Raw genomic sequence first — 14,539 nt, 5'->3', positions numbered from 1 at the left:
ATATATATTTAATGTGCATATAAATTTAAATGATAAATTTTGTGATAATTAATTTTAATATAATAATTAATATGTTTACACATATAAATTTTTATGAAATCTATGATTTTTTTTTAAATTTATATATGTAAAAAAATACATTATTAGATCAAAATTAATTATAATAAGATCAAAAAATATATTAGTAGATTTATGTTAATAAATATATGATTTTTATTTAAAATTTATATATATAAATATATTAATTATTATATCAAAATTAATTGTTACACAATTTATTATTTAAATTTACATGAGTATTAAATATATATTATAAATTTTAATGTTATATATAATTATATGAATTATTTTATAACATAGATTAGTTCAATTTTAAAATTTTTTTTTATTTTCTTTTATTACTTGTAATATGTGTTTGTTTTATTTTTTATCTTTAAATTGTTTTAAATAATCTTTTCTTCCCCGTTTAAAATACTGTTTAAGGTGCAATGAAAAATAAGCAAACCTATTTTATAAGAATTAAAATAATATTTTTTATGCATGAAACGAAAATGAAAAAAAATCTAAATTGCAGCAACAATGTATTTTTTTTTACGGAGGACAACAAAAATTGCATTTAAACCTATATAAAACCAGAAAATGTAAAGTTTGGATCTTAGTCATTTGATTTATTATAAGACATGTTTTATGAATTGGTGAAATAGGAATTGAGTTGACTCGGGCGAGTGGCGCACTCGTTTTTGTTCTAATTAGGTCATCACAGGGTTGGGGTTTTTTTAAGGTTTAAAAATCCTTGTTTGACTTTAAAGCAGGGAAAGGATGGAGAAGAAGGTGAAGGAAGTGAGAGTGGAGTAGATCTGAGTGTGAAGCAAAAATTCTTCCAAAGTTTTCATCTTTCAATCAAAGGGTCCTAAAAAAAATGCTCTGAACCTTCGTTTTCTTCATCTTTTTCTTTTTCTAAGTCCCCAATCACTATAACACAATGCCTCGCCCTTGTTTCCACAAGCTTGTTCTCCCCACTACTCTCCAATCCAGACAACTGGTACCCCCTTTCTCTCTCTTATTCAAGTGTTTTTTTTTTCATATTTTTTTTGTGTGCAATTGGTTATGTTATGCTCTTGATTTTTTTGATTTGGGGTTGTTTGTGAGGATTGCAAGGAAAAAAGGCTTTCTGGGTCTTTGCCACTTTTTTCTGACTCCACTTTTCACCAAGTTTTGATTTTTTGACCCTTTGAATTTGTTTGGGTGGGGGGGGGGGGGGGTGTGGTCATGGATTTTCTTTTAAGGTTTTATGATTTCTTCAAAAAAGTAGGTTGAACTGAATGTTGGTCCTAGAATTAAAAGTGGGTTGGGTTAGTTTACCTCTTTATCTTAACACTGCATGCATTAGATGTAAAGTGTTGCAATTTTCTTTGGTTTGGTGTTCTTAATTGAACAATCTCCCCTATAATTTCTCTGTTGGCTTTTTTCTTGGAATTGGAATATGTTGGTTGAGGAGTTGTTGCTGATTACCTACTCTCGGAGTGATACATGAATCTGGCATAACTTGTGGCACAGAAGTTGAGGATGTGCTGTCAGATTGATTTCATGATAAATTTTATGCTCTTGGGTGTATTCCTCTCTGTAAATTAGAGAACTTTTTGGTCATTTACATTTATATAGCTTTGTCCCACTTTGGTTATTTAGTGGAACAAGGTTTTAACTGAAGGAAATTTTGAGCTAAGTCATCAATCATGGCGCATAGTGGCTGACTCGAAAAATGCTATAACTGTGTAGCACATAGCACCAGCAGGATGGCTGCTATTGTGATATTTTTTTATACTGATTATATAGTTATATAATTTATGTTTATGCTATATACATATAAAAGTTCAAAATTAGATGAACTACTCAAGGTTCATGATTTTATGATATATTCATAATGACAATAGAAAGTTATAGGTCTAAAGCAAAACATAGGAGTAAATAACAGAAGTCAAGTAAATAATATATCTTAATTATTAAAGTTCCAAACATTTAATGAAGTCCCTAATCAGAGGCATAATAGAGAGGAGTGAAGTGTCGGCTCTAGTCACACCAACAGAGGCAGCCACAGAACAGAGAGCCAAAGGGTTTTCGGTCCAACACCATAGCAGCACTATAGCACCATGAAATCCCACATTTTGGGATGCAAAAGGGGCTGCAATGTCCACAACAGAAACATGTCCCCTTGATGGAAGTTTTGGTTTTGTAGTGGTTGGTGGCCATGCTCTGCTGGGAAAATGTGCTATTAATAACTATGATTTTTGAGATGTTTACTTGATAAATATAAATTAAGTTCGTTTGTTGCTTTAGAATTCTAGTTTCTTCATTGAACACTTGCACTTTTCCTTTGTCACTTGTTCTGGAAGAAAGGAAAGAACTTTATGACTGTGCAGAAGTGTTTTTTCTTTTTCTTTATTTGTTTTCATATATATCCACTCAATTTGGTATTAATACAATATTTATGTGATTGTGTTTTGAAGGGAGGGAGAACCACTTCTGGTTGAACCTTAGATATTTATGTCATGCAACTATACTATAAGTGTCACTAGCATAGTCATAGTTAACGAGTCTTTCTCTAATCGGATACAAATTCTGGATTGCATTTGCTGGTTTCTTGGTGGTGTACTGGCTGCTGACAATTTAGAATTGCATCGTTTTTTAAAATACACGTCCATTTTGATGTCAGCAAGGTCTTTCCATTCTTATGAAATGAAACACCTCCTCTTCCATCCTAGTCATGTTGTCCTCTAGACCATAGTTGTTAATCGTGTGCGAATACACCACTATGGCATTGTTGTGGGCACCCCTTCCTTCTCTTAACGTTGTGGTGTTGCAGTTTGCTATCACTGAGGCCCAAATCGCAAAGCAAATTGTGCCTTTTGTGACAAATAGCAGCTGCTCTAGGTGTTTCAGTGCAGATGGTGTTTCATGGACATTATTGATGGGGGTGGAAGGATAGATGTGATGATTTGGCTGCTCCAAGTCCAACAAAGGCTTTGCGACCCGTGCTGTTGCTGGACTGCCTGTACCACCTCCCTCTTAGTGCCACTGAACTCCCACTCTATCTGCAATCTCTCCCCATAGGGAGTTTGGATTTAATGACAGGAGCTGATACATATCTAGCATCTGTTGGGTCCTAGGGAGTTTGGGTTTCAGGGGAATTGGTCCATGTGGCCCAAACATTTTTGTTTTTGTTTGCTGGGCCTCAATTTAGGTCCAGTTTAGCTTCTCTATTTTTTTATATTTTATTTAAAGCATATCATATACCATAATAAACTAACAATAATATAGTAATAAAAAATATAATAAACTAAACAATAATATTAATGAAAAGCTAAATAAAGAATATATAATAAAGTAATAAAAAAAAATGTCAGAATAGCAGTCATCCCACTATCTGCTTATCCATTATCCTGCTATAGCAGTTTTGGGTTGGCCGCTCCACGTTGCTATCTATGATTGATAACTATGCTCTAGACATCTCCAGTGAGTCTTAGTGATAATCTTTCTTTGGTCTTTTTTCCTTTTTGTTTCTGTGCATCCTCTTCCTCACCCTCTCCCTTTTCCTTTTTCATTCTTTCTCTTCTTATCCTTATCCTTTTATGGTCTTTTATACTCTTTTTTTCTTTTCACAAAAAAAATCAGATACTGTTCTTTTAACAAAAAAAACAGACAATTCTATAGTCTTGTGTTCTTGGTTATTTTCCAATCTTACTATCTTCCTCTTTTTTAGTTTTCATTAGATAGTTTTTTATTTACAAAGAAATATTGAGACAAATAAATTCATAAGTTCTATTCTTTTTGTGCTATGATTTTTCTGATATTATCCCATTAATATGTAAATTGGGTTATTTTTGGTGAATTTTTCATGTTTCTAGTTTGTTGTTCTTCATCTATTTATCAGTTTTTCTATATTAATTATATTTTTCATTTTTAATATAGTTTCTTTGCATATAAATATATATTTTTCATAGCTGTCATGATTCTACTATAATACCACATCCCATCTAATATTAATAACTTTGCCTACATTTTGAAGTCTTGTTACTTATAAGATTATTGGTATGACAAAGGCTTACTGAATTGCTTGCAGTGTTGTTAAATAGCGGCCATGGTGCCTCCATGGCGGAATGACGTGGCAGATTTTTTGCCAACCACCATAGACAATTTGTGAAGGGAGGCCCACCATGGCGGTGCCATAAGGTGCAATGGTGTGTTTATATGGCGGAGTTTCGGCCTGTTGCCATGTTCCGCCATCCGCTGTTGATAACACTGATTGCTTGAGTTAATTAGCTTCAGCAATTCAGCATACTCCGTTATATATAAGATGTATAATCAGTAATAATAGGAAATTAAGTAAATGAGGAAACACGGGAGTAGGATAGCTATACAAATAAGATCGGAATAGTACAGCTTAGGTAGATGATATTCTCCCTAAATAGGAATAGGATATACCTTCCACCACACTCTTCATGAAGGTAGGGATGATGAGGCCTTTTTTAGGTGATGGAAGGGATGGTCTGCCCATTCTTTTTCATTATTAAATTTCCCAATCTTATAGTTAATTACAATATCATAAAGTTGGTGGAAATGGAATCTCCTTTTTTAGTCTTGTATTTTGAGTATCTACTAATATTTGGAATCTAACCTGTATTTTGAATTTCAGAGGATTCCAGATAATTTTCTGAGGAAATATGGGACCCAGCTTTCTACAATTGCTACCCTCACTGTTCCTGATGGTAGTGTTTGGCGTATAGGATTGAAAAAAGCAGACAACAGAATTTTGTTTGTTGATGGTTGGCAAGATTTTGTTCAACACTACTCCATTGGTGTTGGATACTTCTTGGTGTTCATGTATGAAGGGAATTCATCCTTCATTGTTCATATTTTTAATTTGAGTACCTCTGAGGTAAACTATCAATCGGCCATTAGAAACCGTAATGAAGGATCTTGCTTGGCCAATTATCATCATATTTTTGATGAAATGGAAGATGTAGACTCCCTTGATTTGTCGGATTTGTCACCTCAGTACCTTACTCCTGGTTCATTGCAAAACAAGGGTTGTGTTGGATCTGTCGATCAACTGACACCTGGGAAGAGTCATACTCCAGCTTTGCAGAATTTGTTCAATGGTGGATCAAAACTCAACCGCATAAACTGGGGTGATGGTGGGAGTGCTTTTTCTTCGAAGAATGCCAATTCACAAGGCAATCAGTCAACCAGAGACATAGGTGTTCAGTTTAATGCTAATGAGTTTAAAAGGTCCACTGAAGAATTGAAATTGCGTTATTCTAACGAGGAAACAGTTAATAAAACTGCAAAAAAGAAGCGAAAATCAGAGCCCTGTAAGTTTTTTTTTTTTGTTATTTCCAGTTTTCTTTGTGTCTGGTAATCTAAAAGATGATGTTTTCCTTTTTATTACTAATTCAATGTGTGGAACTATAGATGGGGAGGAACCCTCTGGTGAAAATGAAGAGGAGGCAGAAATGCGCTATAGGTTTTATGAAAGTGCATCTGCAAGGAAAAGAACCGTGACAGCAGAAGAAAGAGAAAGGGCAATTAATGCATCAAAAACATTTGAACCAACTAATCCTTTCTGCCGAGTTGTCCTGCGACCCTCCTATTTGTATAGGGGATGCATAATGGTGAAATGTTTTGCAATTTGATGTTTTAATCATTCTTCTTCTTCAGCATGTTATCTTGCAGACTTAACTCATGTTTCTCTGTTTTCCAGTATCTGCCTTCCTGCTTTGCTGAAAAGAATTTGAATGGGGTTTCGGGATTCATCAAACTTCAGTTGTCCAACGGTAGACAGTGGTCTGTTCGCTGCCTCTATAGGGGAGGTCGAGCCAAGTTAAGCCAAGGTTGGTTTGAATTCACAGTGGAGAACAATTTGGGAGAAGGTGACGTCTGTGTGTTTGAGCTCCTTAGAACGAAGGAAGTTGTGCTGCAAGTTACGGTATTTCGCGTAACCGAGGATGCAGGGTTGTTGAACCAGCCTCCTATGATGCAGCAGCAGCATATCCCAAATATGAGCCACACTAAACTCTTGAACCCTCACTTGCAGCATCGCGTCAGTACTACCAAATTGATTAGAAATTAGCAGGGAGATTTAATTTATGATAGTAAAATTGTGCCCATTTAGCCCTGGATTCTGAGTGATCTGTTGTTCATCTAATTTCTTCACTTGGAACTTTGATGCTTTACATGTTCATAAACATTGGAACTTAGTTATTGTAGTTTTGATACAAATTTCATGTTTTTGATTTGGGTTGTAAATAGATTGTTAAATCTAGTTGATCATAAACTGAGTCGAAATGCTTGTGCTATTGCCGTGTTTTGGTTTAATATTTTTTGTTATGAAGTTATATTTGTTTGTAGCTCCACCTGCATGAGTATGATGGTTTCTACTGCGTGTTTCTACTGTTTGCTGATTTTTATTTTAATCTGATCTGACATTTAATCTATATTAGGATTAGGATTAGGATTTTGGGAGAATTGTAATATGATATGGATATTATGAGGTAACATGGATGATAGCTTTCTTCATATTGTTGAGGAGCATGTTTTTTTTTCTTTTCTCAACTGAAATTATTTTTAGTTGACAGCAAATACAGAGAATTGAATTTCGGCTTGTTTGATTCTCTTCTCTCTTTTTGGCTCTAAAAATTGTTTTCTAGATTTTTGGAGTTATATTATTATATTATATATAGTTATAGTTATTTTTTAACAGAACTTCAGACAGCAATTAAGCACTTCCTCTTGAGTTGTAGGCCAACGTGCAATTAAACTGCACTTTAGACAGCAGCAATTCAGCACTTTCTTTTTACCATATTTCTACAAAAGTTTGCTTGGCTCTAATAGTTGATGAAATATTCAGCTTTCTATTTTTTTTATTGGTGGAAAAGAGAAATGTGTCAATAGAATAGAATTTGATTAATTGGAAGGTAGGTTGGTGTAAATTGGTTTTTTCGGCTTATGCTTGTGGTAGAGACTTTTTTGCTTAATGGGCCCTGTTGTTCCACTCGCATAATTTTAGTGTCTTTGTTGGCAAAATGATCCTCCTAATTTTCATTTTTCTTAATTTTTGTGCAAGAAAAAAGTGGTTCATCCTTATGTTTCTTGTTCCCGTTTTTAATATTAATTTACTATTATTTATAAATTAAAATTAGTCGTAACAGTGGCTAGTTGAGACAACAAATTACATTTACACGTTATTTTTCACTCATGATCAAGATTAAGAGACGTTCATGGAGTTTTATTTTATGTATTTACTTTTGTTTATCCCTTTTATATTAACTTGTAAATTTGGGTAAATGATGTATACCTCCATCATGTGGTCTTGTGCTGAATTCATCTTCATTTTAATAAAATTTTAGCTTATAAAAAAATAGTTTTAAAAATAATAAACAAATTTAAATGTTTTATAAGCAAGTTGATTAAGATTAAGTATTATAATTTTTTTATAAGAAAATGATTTAACTTAACTAGTTTATCTTTAATTGAATTGGATCATGTATTTAGTCAAACTCGATCCAATTTAACTTGTGAACACTTGTAGACAAGCTAATCAAGTAGTTCACACTATTATTAGGACTTCTAGATTTTATGGCGGTTAATAACTTTTTGATTGTATTTCCATTGAATTTTTTATTACGAATGAAAGAATATAAGATGATTCTCTTAAAAAAAGTTTCAATTAAGATTAAAATATATTTAGGCTAATTCTTTTGATTATTATATGAAATTATGTTTGTAATTTTTTTATAAAAAAAATAAAACCTAGCAATGAAAATTAAGCGTGTCTTTTGGATTAACTTAATAAAAAATTAATAATTTCTCAAAAATTAAGATAACCCAACACCCCCAAATGCCATATTCCAATTTTTGGACTCTAAATTTAGTTGAACTCATTTTACTTCATTGAGACGAGGTGGAACTCTCAAAGCCAAGAAGGAAGTAATTAGCGGAATAAGGTTCATAAAAAAGAGTTAACTCAACTAACAAAATGAATTGATGGGTTTTCCAATTGTTTTGTTGGTCAGCATGTATGTAAAATTGTACACCACAAAATCAATAAGCTATCACATTTTCTTATCAACCAACCACACTCTTCATACCTTATCCTTTCGTTCCTGTGGATCCAAATACAAAGTCCCTTCCCACACCACTGTAACATCTACTTACAGAAGCACACCACAGGAACTAGAAAATCCATACAATCTTCACCACCAAAAAGGTTAATGTACTCATAACATAACTCTCTCTAGCACTATCATGATTACACATTTGTTTCACTATTTCTTGTTTATATATTGTTCAAGCAAACTTCAACAGCATCAAGTGTGTCTAAATCTAACTAACTGACCCTTTGTTTTGGTAATGTTATCTCATTTCAGAAAATAATGGCAATGGCCAGTGCAACAACTCTAGCCACAATCACTGTTGTGGCGGCTAGCCCCAGTGTTGGCAGCAGAAGGAGTGGGAAGAGGAATGTGAACTTCATCAGAGGGTTGAATTCTTTTGGAGGGTTGAAGGCTCAGAACAATGTGACATTACTAGGCCTTCCTGTGTGCACTGAGCAGTGCTTTGCAAAGGTGGTGAGCTCATTGAAATATCCATCATCATCATCACGTAAGGGGAGAGGTGGAGGTGCTGCCTTTTCAACATGCAATGCTGCTGGTGAGATTTTCCAGATTGCAGCCATCATGAATGGCCTTGTGCTTGTTGGGGTGGCAATAGGGTTTGTCCTTCTTCGAGTCGAAGCGTTTGTGGAAGAGTCTGAGTGAGAATTGCATCAACTTTTAATCAGTTTTTCATATATGTATTTTTATAAAGAAGAAAAAAAGCGAAAAAGTTGTATCTTCCTTAATTCTTGATATGATGTAGAACTACATTATTTTTGGGGTGTCTGAATAGTACCATGTGAATTTTTATTTGGGGAGAAAAATTGCACACAAAGTGATCTGGCTTGTGACATGAAAACTTGGTGGGATCTATGTTTAATAATGAACTGGGTATTGGTATGAAAACGAACATAACACCCCTTTTGGAAGATTAGAGGCAAAGTTTTAAATTTTGGTCATGGTTGCGATTTCGTCACATTTCTTTATATTGTGGGAAATTACAGACAAATACAATCAATGCAGCCACTATGGCTGCATTGTGGTTGTAGCCTTGTAGTGGCCCAAAAACATAGGCATTGCAGTCTAAATTGCAGTTGTGGACCATTTTTAAAACCTTCATTATAAGACTACCCTATTGAGAATTTGCTGAAGTATGTTGTCTAAAGAAGAAATCCATTTCAATTGCCTTCCTAATTGTTATGAAACAGCTAAGTTTTCTTTGCATCTGTGTTACAACACCGGAAACTGAAGTAATTTGTTGACTAGAAATTAGAAGACAGACACCTCAAGTTTTTGTTAACAACGGATTATATAATATGTTTCCATTTCTTGTGATTGAAAAAGGGTTCAGGAACAGTATTCCCTCTGACTGAAATTGGTCAGTTTAAGGGAATCCTTAAAGTAATCAATGGGATCTGGAGCTAGCATTCTTCTTGCATAATTGAAAGAAACTGCCAGTATTATATAGCTGATAATTTTGTTTAAATATTGTCACAAGTTACAAAATTCAACTCACAGTTGGATACAGCATCTTTGTTACTTTGTAAAGCAGGGCTAGTATTTAGAAGTTTGTTATGCTGAGGAGTCTGCCAACCTTTATTGCTAGGTTCTAATACTCTGTATATAGAGCTATAGTGTTAACAGAAAATTCAAATATTAAAACCATCTTAATCTTAAAAGAAATTGATAATATACTTATGTCTAAATGATAACTGATAAGAATAAGACTAAGATCTTTATCTCTATTGAAACATAAGTCCTAAACATTTGGAACATAATTAACAAATTCTTAAAAATTAAATTATACATTTCCAATAGAGATATTTAAGCATATTTTCAAAATTTAGTATTCTATAGTGTCTATAGGTTATTGCCTTAAAAATGCAGAAATACCCTGTCTGATTAACTCTCTGGTAACTATGAATTGGTCTGCTTGAAACCTTCATTATACTTTTTGTATATTGATAATTTTTCTGATTTTGAGGTTAACAAGTTCTCCAAATATTAAAATTGCAGCAAAGATAAAACTGAATTTTAAATTGACCAATTCCCTTGCCTGAAAATCAACCTCATTAGAGCCACTGTGACTGCTCAGGCTTGTCATTATCACTCGCTATGCAGAATTCCATAGCACAAACCCCGTGTTTTACAAAATAGTCTATGAATATTGTATATGTATGTCTGCCGTTTGAATATGCCTTTATGATTCCTTTCCTATTAAGGTCAGAACTCAGAAGTAATTAAAAAGAAAAGAACTATACATATATATATATATATATATACTGATAAAATCTGAAGTAGGAAACTAAAAAAAAGGTCAAATGAATTATATTAAAACAATTATTGTCTTGTTATTTCATCACAATGCAAAGGATCTGTTCTTGACAAGATTGAAGCAACTCTGGTGGGATTATTTCATTTTCAAGAATCGCAGCTATTTGATTGAAAGAAAGCATTCATTTAAAGAACAAGAAAATACTTTACTGTGATGAACTTCTCAGGCTTTCCTCTTCCTGGTTGACAAATTGTCATCATCCAGTTTGATAGAGAGTGGGTCCATTAATTGCAGCAGATTGAGAATTGAAGAGAGTGATGAGATTCAATGAACTTCTAGAATTGATCATTACTCAAAGTAATACACACATAGCTAGAGTTATTTATAACTAATCTGAAGTCCTAACCAACTAACTGAATTTGAAACAAAATATAATTACTTCTAACTGGACTTAACCCTTTTATACTATGTTGTTTCATTTTTTTAATTATGCTTTTTGGTCATTCGTCCCCTTTATACATATTTTTATTTTTAAAATATTTATAAAAAATAAAAAAATAAAAAAATATTTTTAAAATAACTTTAAAGGAAGATAATATTTCAAAATAAAAAATACTAATTAAAAAATCTCTTTTCACATTATTTTTTAAAAAATTGGTCAAAAATAAAATTGTGGCGGATTTGTTTAATGCTGCCTTTCACCTATTAAATGGCATACCTTTCTTCAAAAATGAGTGTGAAAACACTTAGATACACAATCATCCTTATTATATTGAATGTTTATTTTATCTTTTTTCTTAACGTTGAAGAGCATCAAATTCAATACTCATTATCATGTTTATAAACTATGCTTACTCATTGTACAAAAATAATGTTTATAAACTATACTTATTATAATGTTGCTTCTTCAAAAAAGAAATAATGTTATAATTTGATAACACATTAACTATTTCCCCCCTCACTCTTAGTACTAAAAGGTAATCCAAGCGATGTAAAAGAAAAATGTTATCCAAGCAAGTGAAGTTTTTTGGATAGCATTCTTGAAACTTGAAAGTTCATCAACTGAACACTTTCATCATTAACAGTAATTTTCAGTCGTATGTCCTTTATTATAACAATCCTTATGTTTCTGCATAAAAGAAAAAAGAATCCCTATGGTTCGTAACTTGCATTTCCTCCCTTAACCTAAGCCGATGAAACTATAAGCAGGATCAGAACTCAAGAAAAAGAAAAAGAAAAGAGCCAATTCACATCAACAAGTTCTGCTTTAACAAAAAAGAATAACTAAAGCAACAGATTGTGATCATTCATTTTTCAGTATATCTGCTGCTGATTTATATTGTTGACGTAGCTCTTCAATTTTTTCTAGCTGCCAAGAAACAAAAGATGAAAACATTATATGAAATAAAAACTTTAAGAAAACAATTACAAAGGTATTCACCATCTATGTCAGTTGTTTCCAGAAAGAAGCCAAACCAAATTCACAAGAGATGTTATAATAGAGGTCAGTGAGAAAAAGCACAAGTAAAAATTTGGTACTTCAGTATGAAAGATATGATTTGGCTTTTAGGCAAGGCATGTTTGTGTGTTACAGAACAAGGTATATATAGGTTGTTTTGAGATCAATATACTATAAATTTATCACAATGAATTTATTAGCTTAGTTTTCAGAAAAATTAGACCTTGCATTTATGTTAACAAATTTTCATTGCTATAGTTAGAAGTATAAGCATATCCTATTTATGAGACTAATTATCAATGAAGGCAACTCGAGATCTAATGTGTCCTTTTTAATCAATTATGTGCTCTAGAACACATAAAAGTAGCAGTATTATCAGAGAAACAAAGCAATCAGGATACAACTTAAAAAAAAATTACATGAACTTAAAGCAATGTGTCACATATCTACACTACAATATGACTATAAAATTAAATGGTACAACTTACATATAGTGTCTTAATAAGTTGGTGGCTGTACAATTACAAAATAGTCTATGAATCTTGGGTAGGCATGTGGTTCTTTTTTGTAATTTTGCTATAAGGTCAAAAGTCAAACCAACAATAAAAAAGAAGCACTATGCAGTGACAAAATGTGAAGTAGGAAACAAGATTAAGACAAATGAATTAAATTAAAACAATCACATGTAAAGGATCTGGCATCTGTTCTTGTGTACCACAAAAGGGTGTATCACAAACAAACAATCTTTTTGATTGACAAAAAGTATTCATTGAAAGAACCAAGTAATTAATTTTCTTCAAAATCTTCAACTGGGTTGAGGATATTACTTACATCTAAGAAATAAGCCTCTATAGCCTTCCACAATTCCAAAGCATATTCACATATTTCGAGTCTGTGAAGAATCTTTGTAGACAAGGATGCAAGAAGCCACCTATAAAGAACCTGATCCTGCTCCTTCCAGAATTTGTATTCTTTATTGGACTTTGGTAGCCTTCCTCCAGAATCTGTCATTGTGATGAACTTCTCAAGGTTGCTTTCTTTGATTTTTCCTAAGGCTTCAGCCTTCTATGCTGGGTAATTGTCATCATCCAGTTTGATCGAGATTGGATCCATTGTAGCAGAAGAAGAATTGAAGAGAGTGAAGAGATTGATTAATGAACTACTAAAATTGAAGAGAGTTACTCATAGTAATGCAAATAGAGAGTAGTTATTTATAACTACTTCTAACTGACAACTACACTCCTAACTACCTAATTAACTAAATTTGTAACGGAATATAACTACTCATAACTGATTACTGACTTAATCCTTTAGTGTACAATTTTTTGTGAGTTATTTAATTATCCTTTAATGAGGGCGAGCCATGGTGCAACGGTAAAGTTGTGCCTTGGTGACTTGTTGGTCATGGGTTCGAATCCGGAAACAGCCTCTTTGCATATGCAAGGGTAAGGCTGAGTACAATATCTCTCCCCCATACCTTCGCTATATTAGTGCTGATAAAGAAGAAAATACGAAATAAATAAAGTTGTAATGAAATAAAATAAAAAAGTACCAAAAATTAGTTTCTAGAAACATATACCCTGCAAAGTAATTTTCAAAAATGTTTTAACACAGTTTCAGAAATTATGTTCCAAAATAGGTATATGTTTTCGAAAAGTAACTTTTGATAGAATTTAAAGAAGTCACACACAATATAGACGATCGAATAAATGCAACTCGATGATGTGTCTATGGATAAAGTAATTGTTGCAGCGACTTATTGACGAAAACACAACTCACAATATCTTCCCAACGCACATAATTTGATGTTGTTCTCAACTTGGCCATGTGGTTTTAAAGGAGGGGGAATGCCAACAATTCACATTTTAAAATGCTTTTCAAAATTTGGTATCTATAACTTCGAATGTAACAGAAGTATATATAGTAGGTTGCAGGGTGTTGACAACTTTATTATGTGGAAGGTATTTTTTGTAAAAGAGGGAAATGCTCTACAGTATTATGCTGTATTATGGAGGGTAAGAAGTATATATAGAATTGTAGGTCAATGTCAATTTATATTGTAAATGAGTTGAGGTACCCCTTTACCTAATAACTGATAAAAATAATAATAAACTAAACAAACTACGAAGGTTGAACTACAAGTTTCTTGTTCTAAATATATGGGATTATTTATTAACCATATAATAATATTAATGTCTTTAGATATACATATTTGCATCATTAATGTCCTCAAAATCCATAAAATGTGGTAAAGAGGAGACCGCATATATACAAGACAGTTTGGTGCTGGTGCAACACTCAGCATTTTAGAATATTTACAGGCTATATTTTTATTCTCTCTAGTTATCCATTTGGTAGCACAGGAGAAATTGATTGAATGATTTTATATTTTCATCACTCTTACATATTGTTGTCGTTTGTGCATTCCATTCAACTTTTATTTTCTACTATGATATCAGAGTTCTGATTCTTGGCTAAAAATAACCAATCTCCCAAGGGAATCCATCTCAGGACACGATATCACCTTATTACCTTCACTCATGATGGAGCTGGAGAAGTGTTAGCCAAAACTAATTTTGTTTATGCTTGAAAACTTAGGCAGCAAATTAAATACTAACATTTTTCTTACGGAGAGTATAAACCCAATCTTAAAAT

General features: G+C 32.6%; 2 protein-coding genes and 1 long non-coding RNA gene across 5 annotated transcripts; 2 read left to right on the top strand and 1 right to left on the bottom strand.

The window, feature by feature from the left end:
• Positions 1 to 657: 657 nt before the first annotated feature.
• On the top strand, positions 658 to 6,392 carry LOC114403430 (B3 domain-containing transcription factor VRN1-like). Of its 3 annotated transcripts, none has more exons than XM_028366397.1 (5): positions 768 to 1,042; positions 4,118 to 4,235; positions 4,691 to 5,369; positions 5,470 to 5,669; positions 5,759 to 6,392. In XM_028366397.1, exons 2-5 carry the CDS (start codon positions 4,233 to 4,235, stop codon positions 6,125 to 6,127), a joined length of 1,251 nt encoding a protein of 416 aa, XP_028222198.1. In that variant the 5' UTR covers positions 768 to 1,042; positions 4,118 to 4,232; the 3' UTR covers positions 6,128 to 6,392. The 3 variants fall into 3 exon arrangements, with proteins under 3 accessions (XP_028222197.1, XP_028222198.1, XP_028222199.1); XM_028366398.1 differs by having other exon boundaries at positions 769 to 1,042; positions 4,118 to 4,227; positions 5,759 to 6,374; XM_028366396.1 differs by lacking the exon at positions 4,118 to 4,235 and having other exon boundaries at positions 658 to 1,042.
• Positions 6,393 to 8,105: 1,713 nt separating this feature from the next.
• Positions 8,106 to 9,009, top strand: LOC114401683. The gene is made up of 2 exons (XM_028364257.1): positions 8,106 to 8,263; positions 8,424 to 9,009. Exon 2 carries the CDS (start codon positions 8,430 to 8,432, stop codon positions 8,811 to 8,813), a length of 384 nt encoding a protein of 127 aa, XP_028220058.1. The 5' UTR covers positions 8,106 to 8,263; positions 8,424 to 8,429; the 3' UTR covers positions 8,814 to 9,009.
• A 2,494-nt stretch (positions 9,010 to 11,503) lies between these two features.
• Positions 11,504 to 13,384, bottom strand: LOC114401467. The gene is made up of 2 exons (XR_003664277.1): positions 12,716 to 13,384; positions 11,504 to 11,794 (listed from the first exon to the last, which is right to left on the bottom strand). It is a non-coding gene; the product is annotated as an uncharacterized LOC114401467 (long non-coding RNA).
• Positions 13,385 to 14,539: the final 1,155 nt, after the last annotated feature.

This window comes from Glycine soja, chromosome 20, assembly GCF_004193775.1.
Source record: "Glycine soja cultivar W05 chromosome 20, ASM419377v2, whole genome shotgun sequence".
Taxonomy (NCBI): domain Eukaryota; kingdom Viridiplantae; phylum Streptophyta; class Magnoliopsida; order Fabales; family Fabaceae; genus Glycine; species Glycine soja.
Note: the sequence above shows the minus strand (reverse complement) of the source record. Positions and strands in the feature narration are given on the sequence as shown.

Coding starts and splice junctions, on each gene's coding strand:
- LOC114403430 (XM_028366396.1), top strand. CDS start 983: ATGCCTCGCCCTTGTTTCCACAAGCTTGTTCTCCCCACTACTCTCCAA. Junction 5,370..5,469: donor GAAGCGAAAATCAGAGCCCT/GTAAGTTTTTTT, acceptor GTGGAACTATAG/ATGGGGAGGAACCCTCTGGT. Junction 5,670..5,758: donor TGTATAGGGGATGCATAATG/GTGAAATGTTTT, acceptor TCTGTTTTCCAG/TATCTGCCTTCCTGCTTTGC.
- LOC114401683 (XM_028364257.1), top strand. CDS start 8,430: ATGGCAATGGCCAGTGCAACAACTCTAGCCACAATCACTGTTGTGGCG.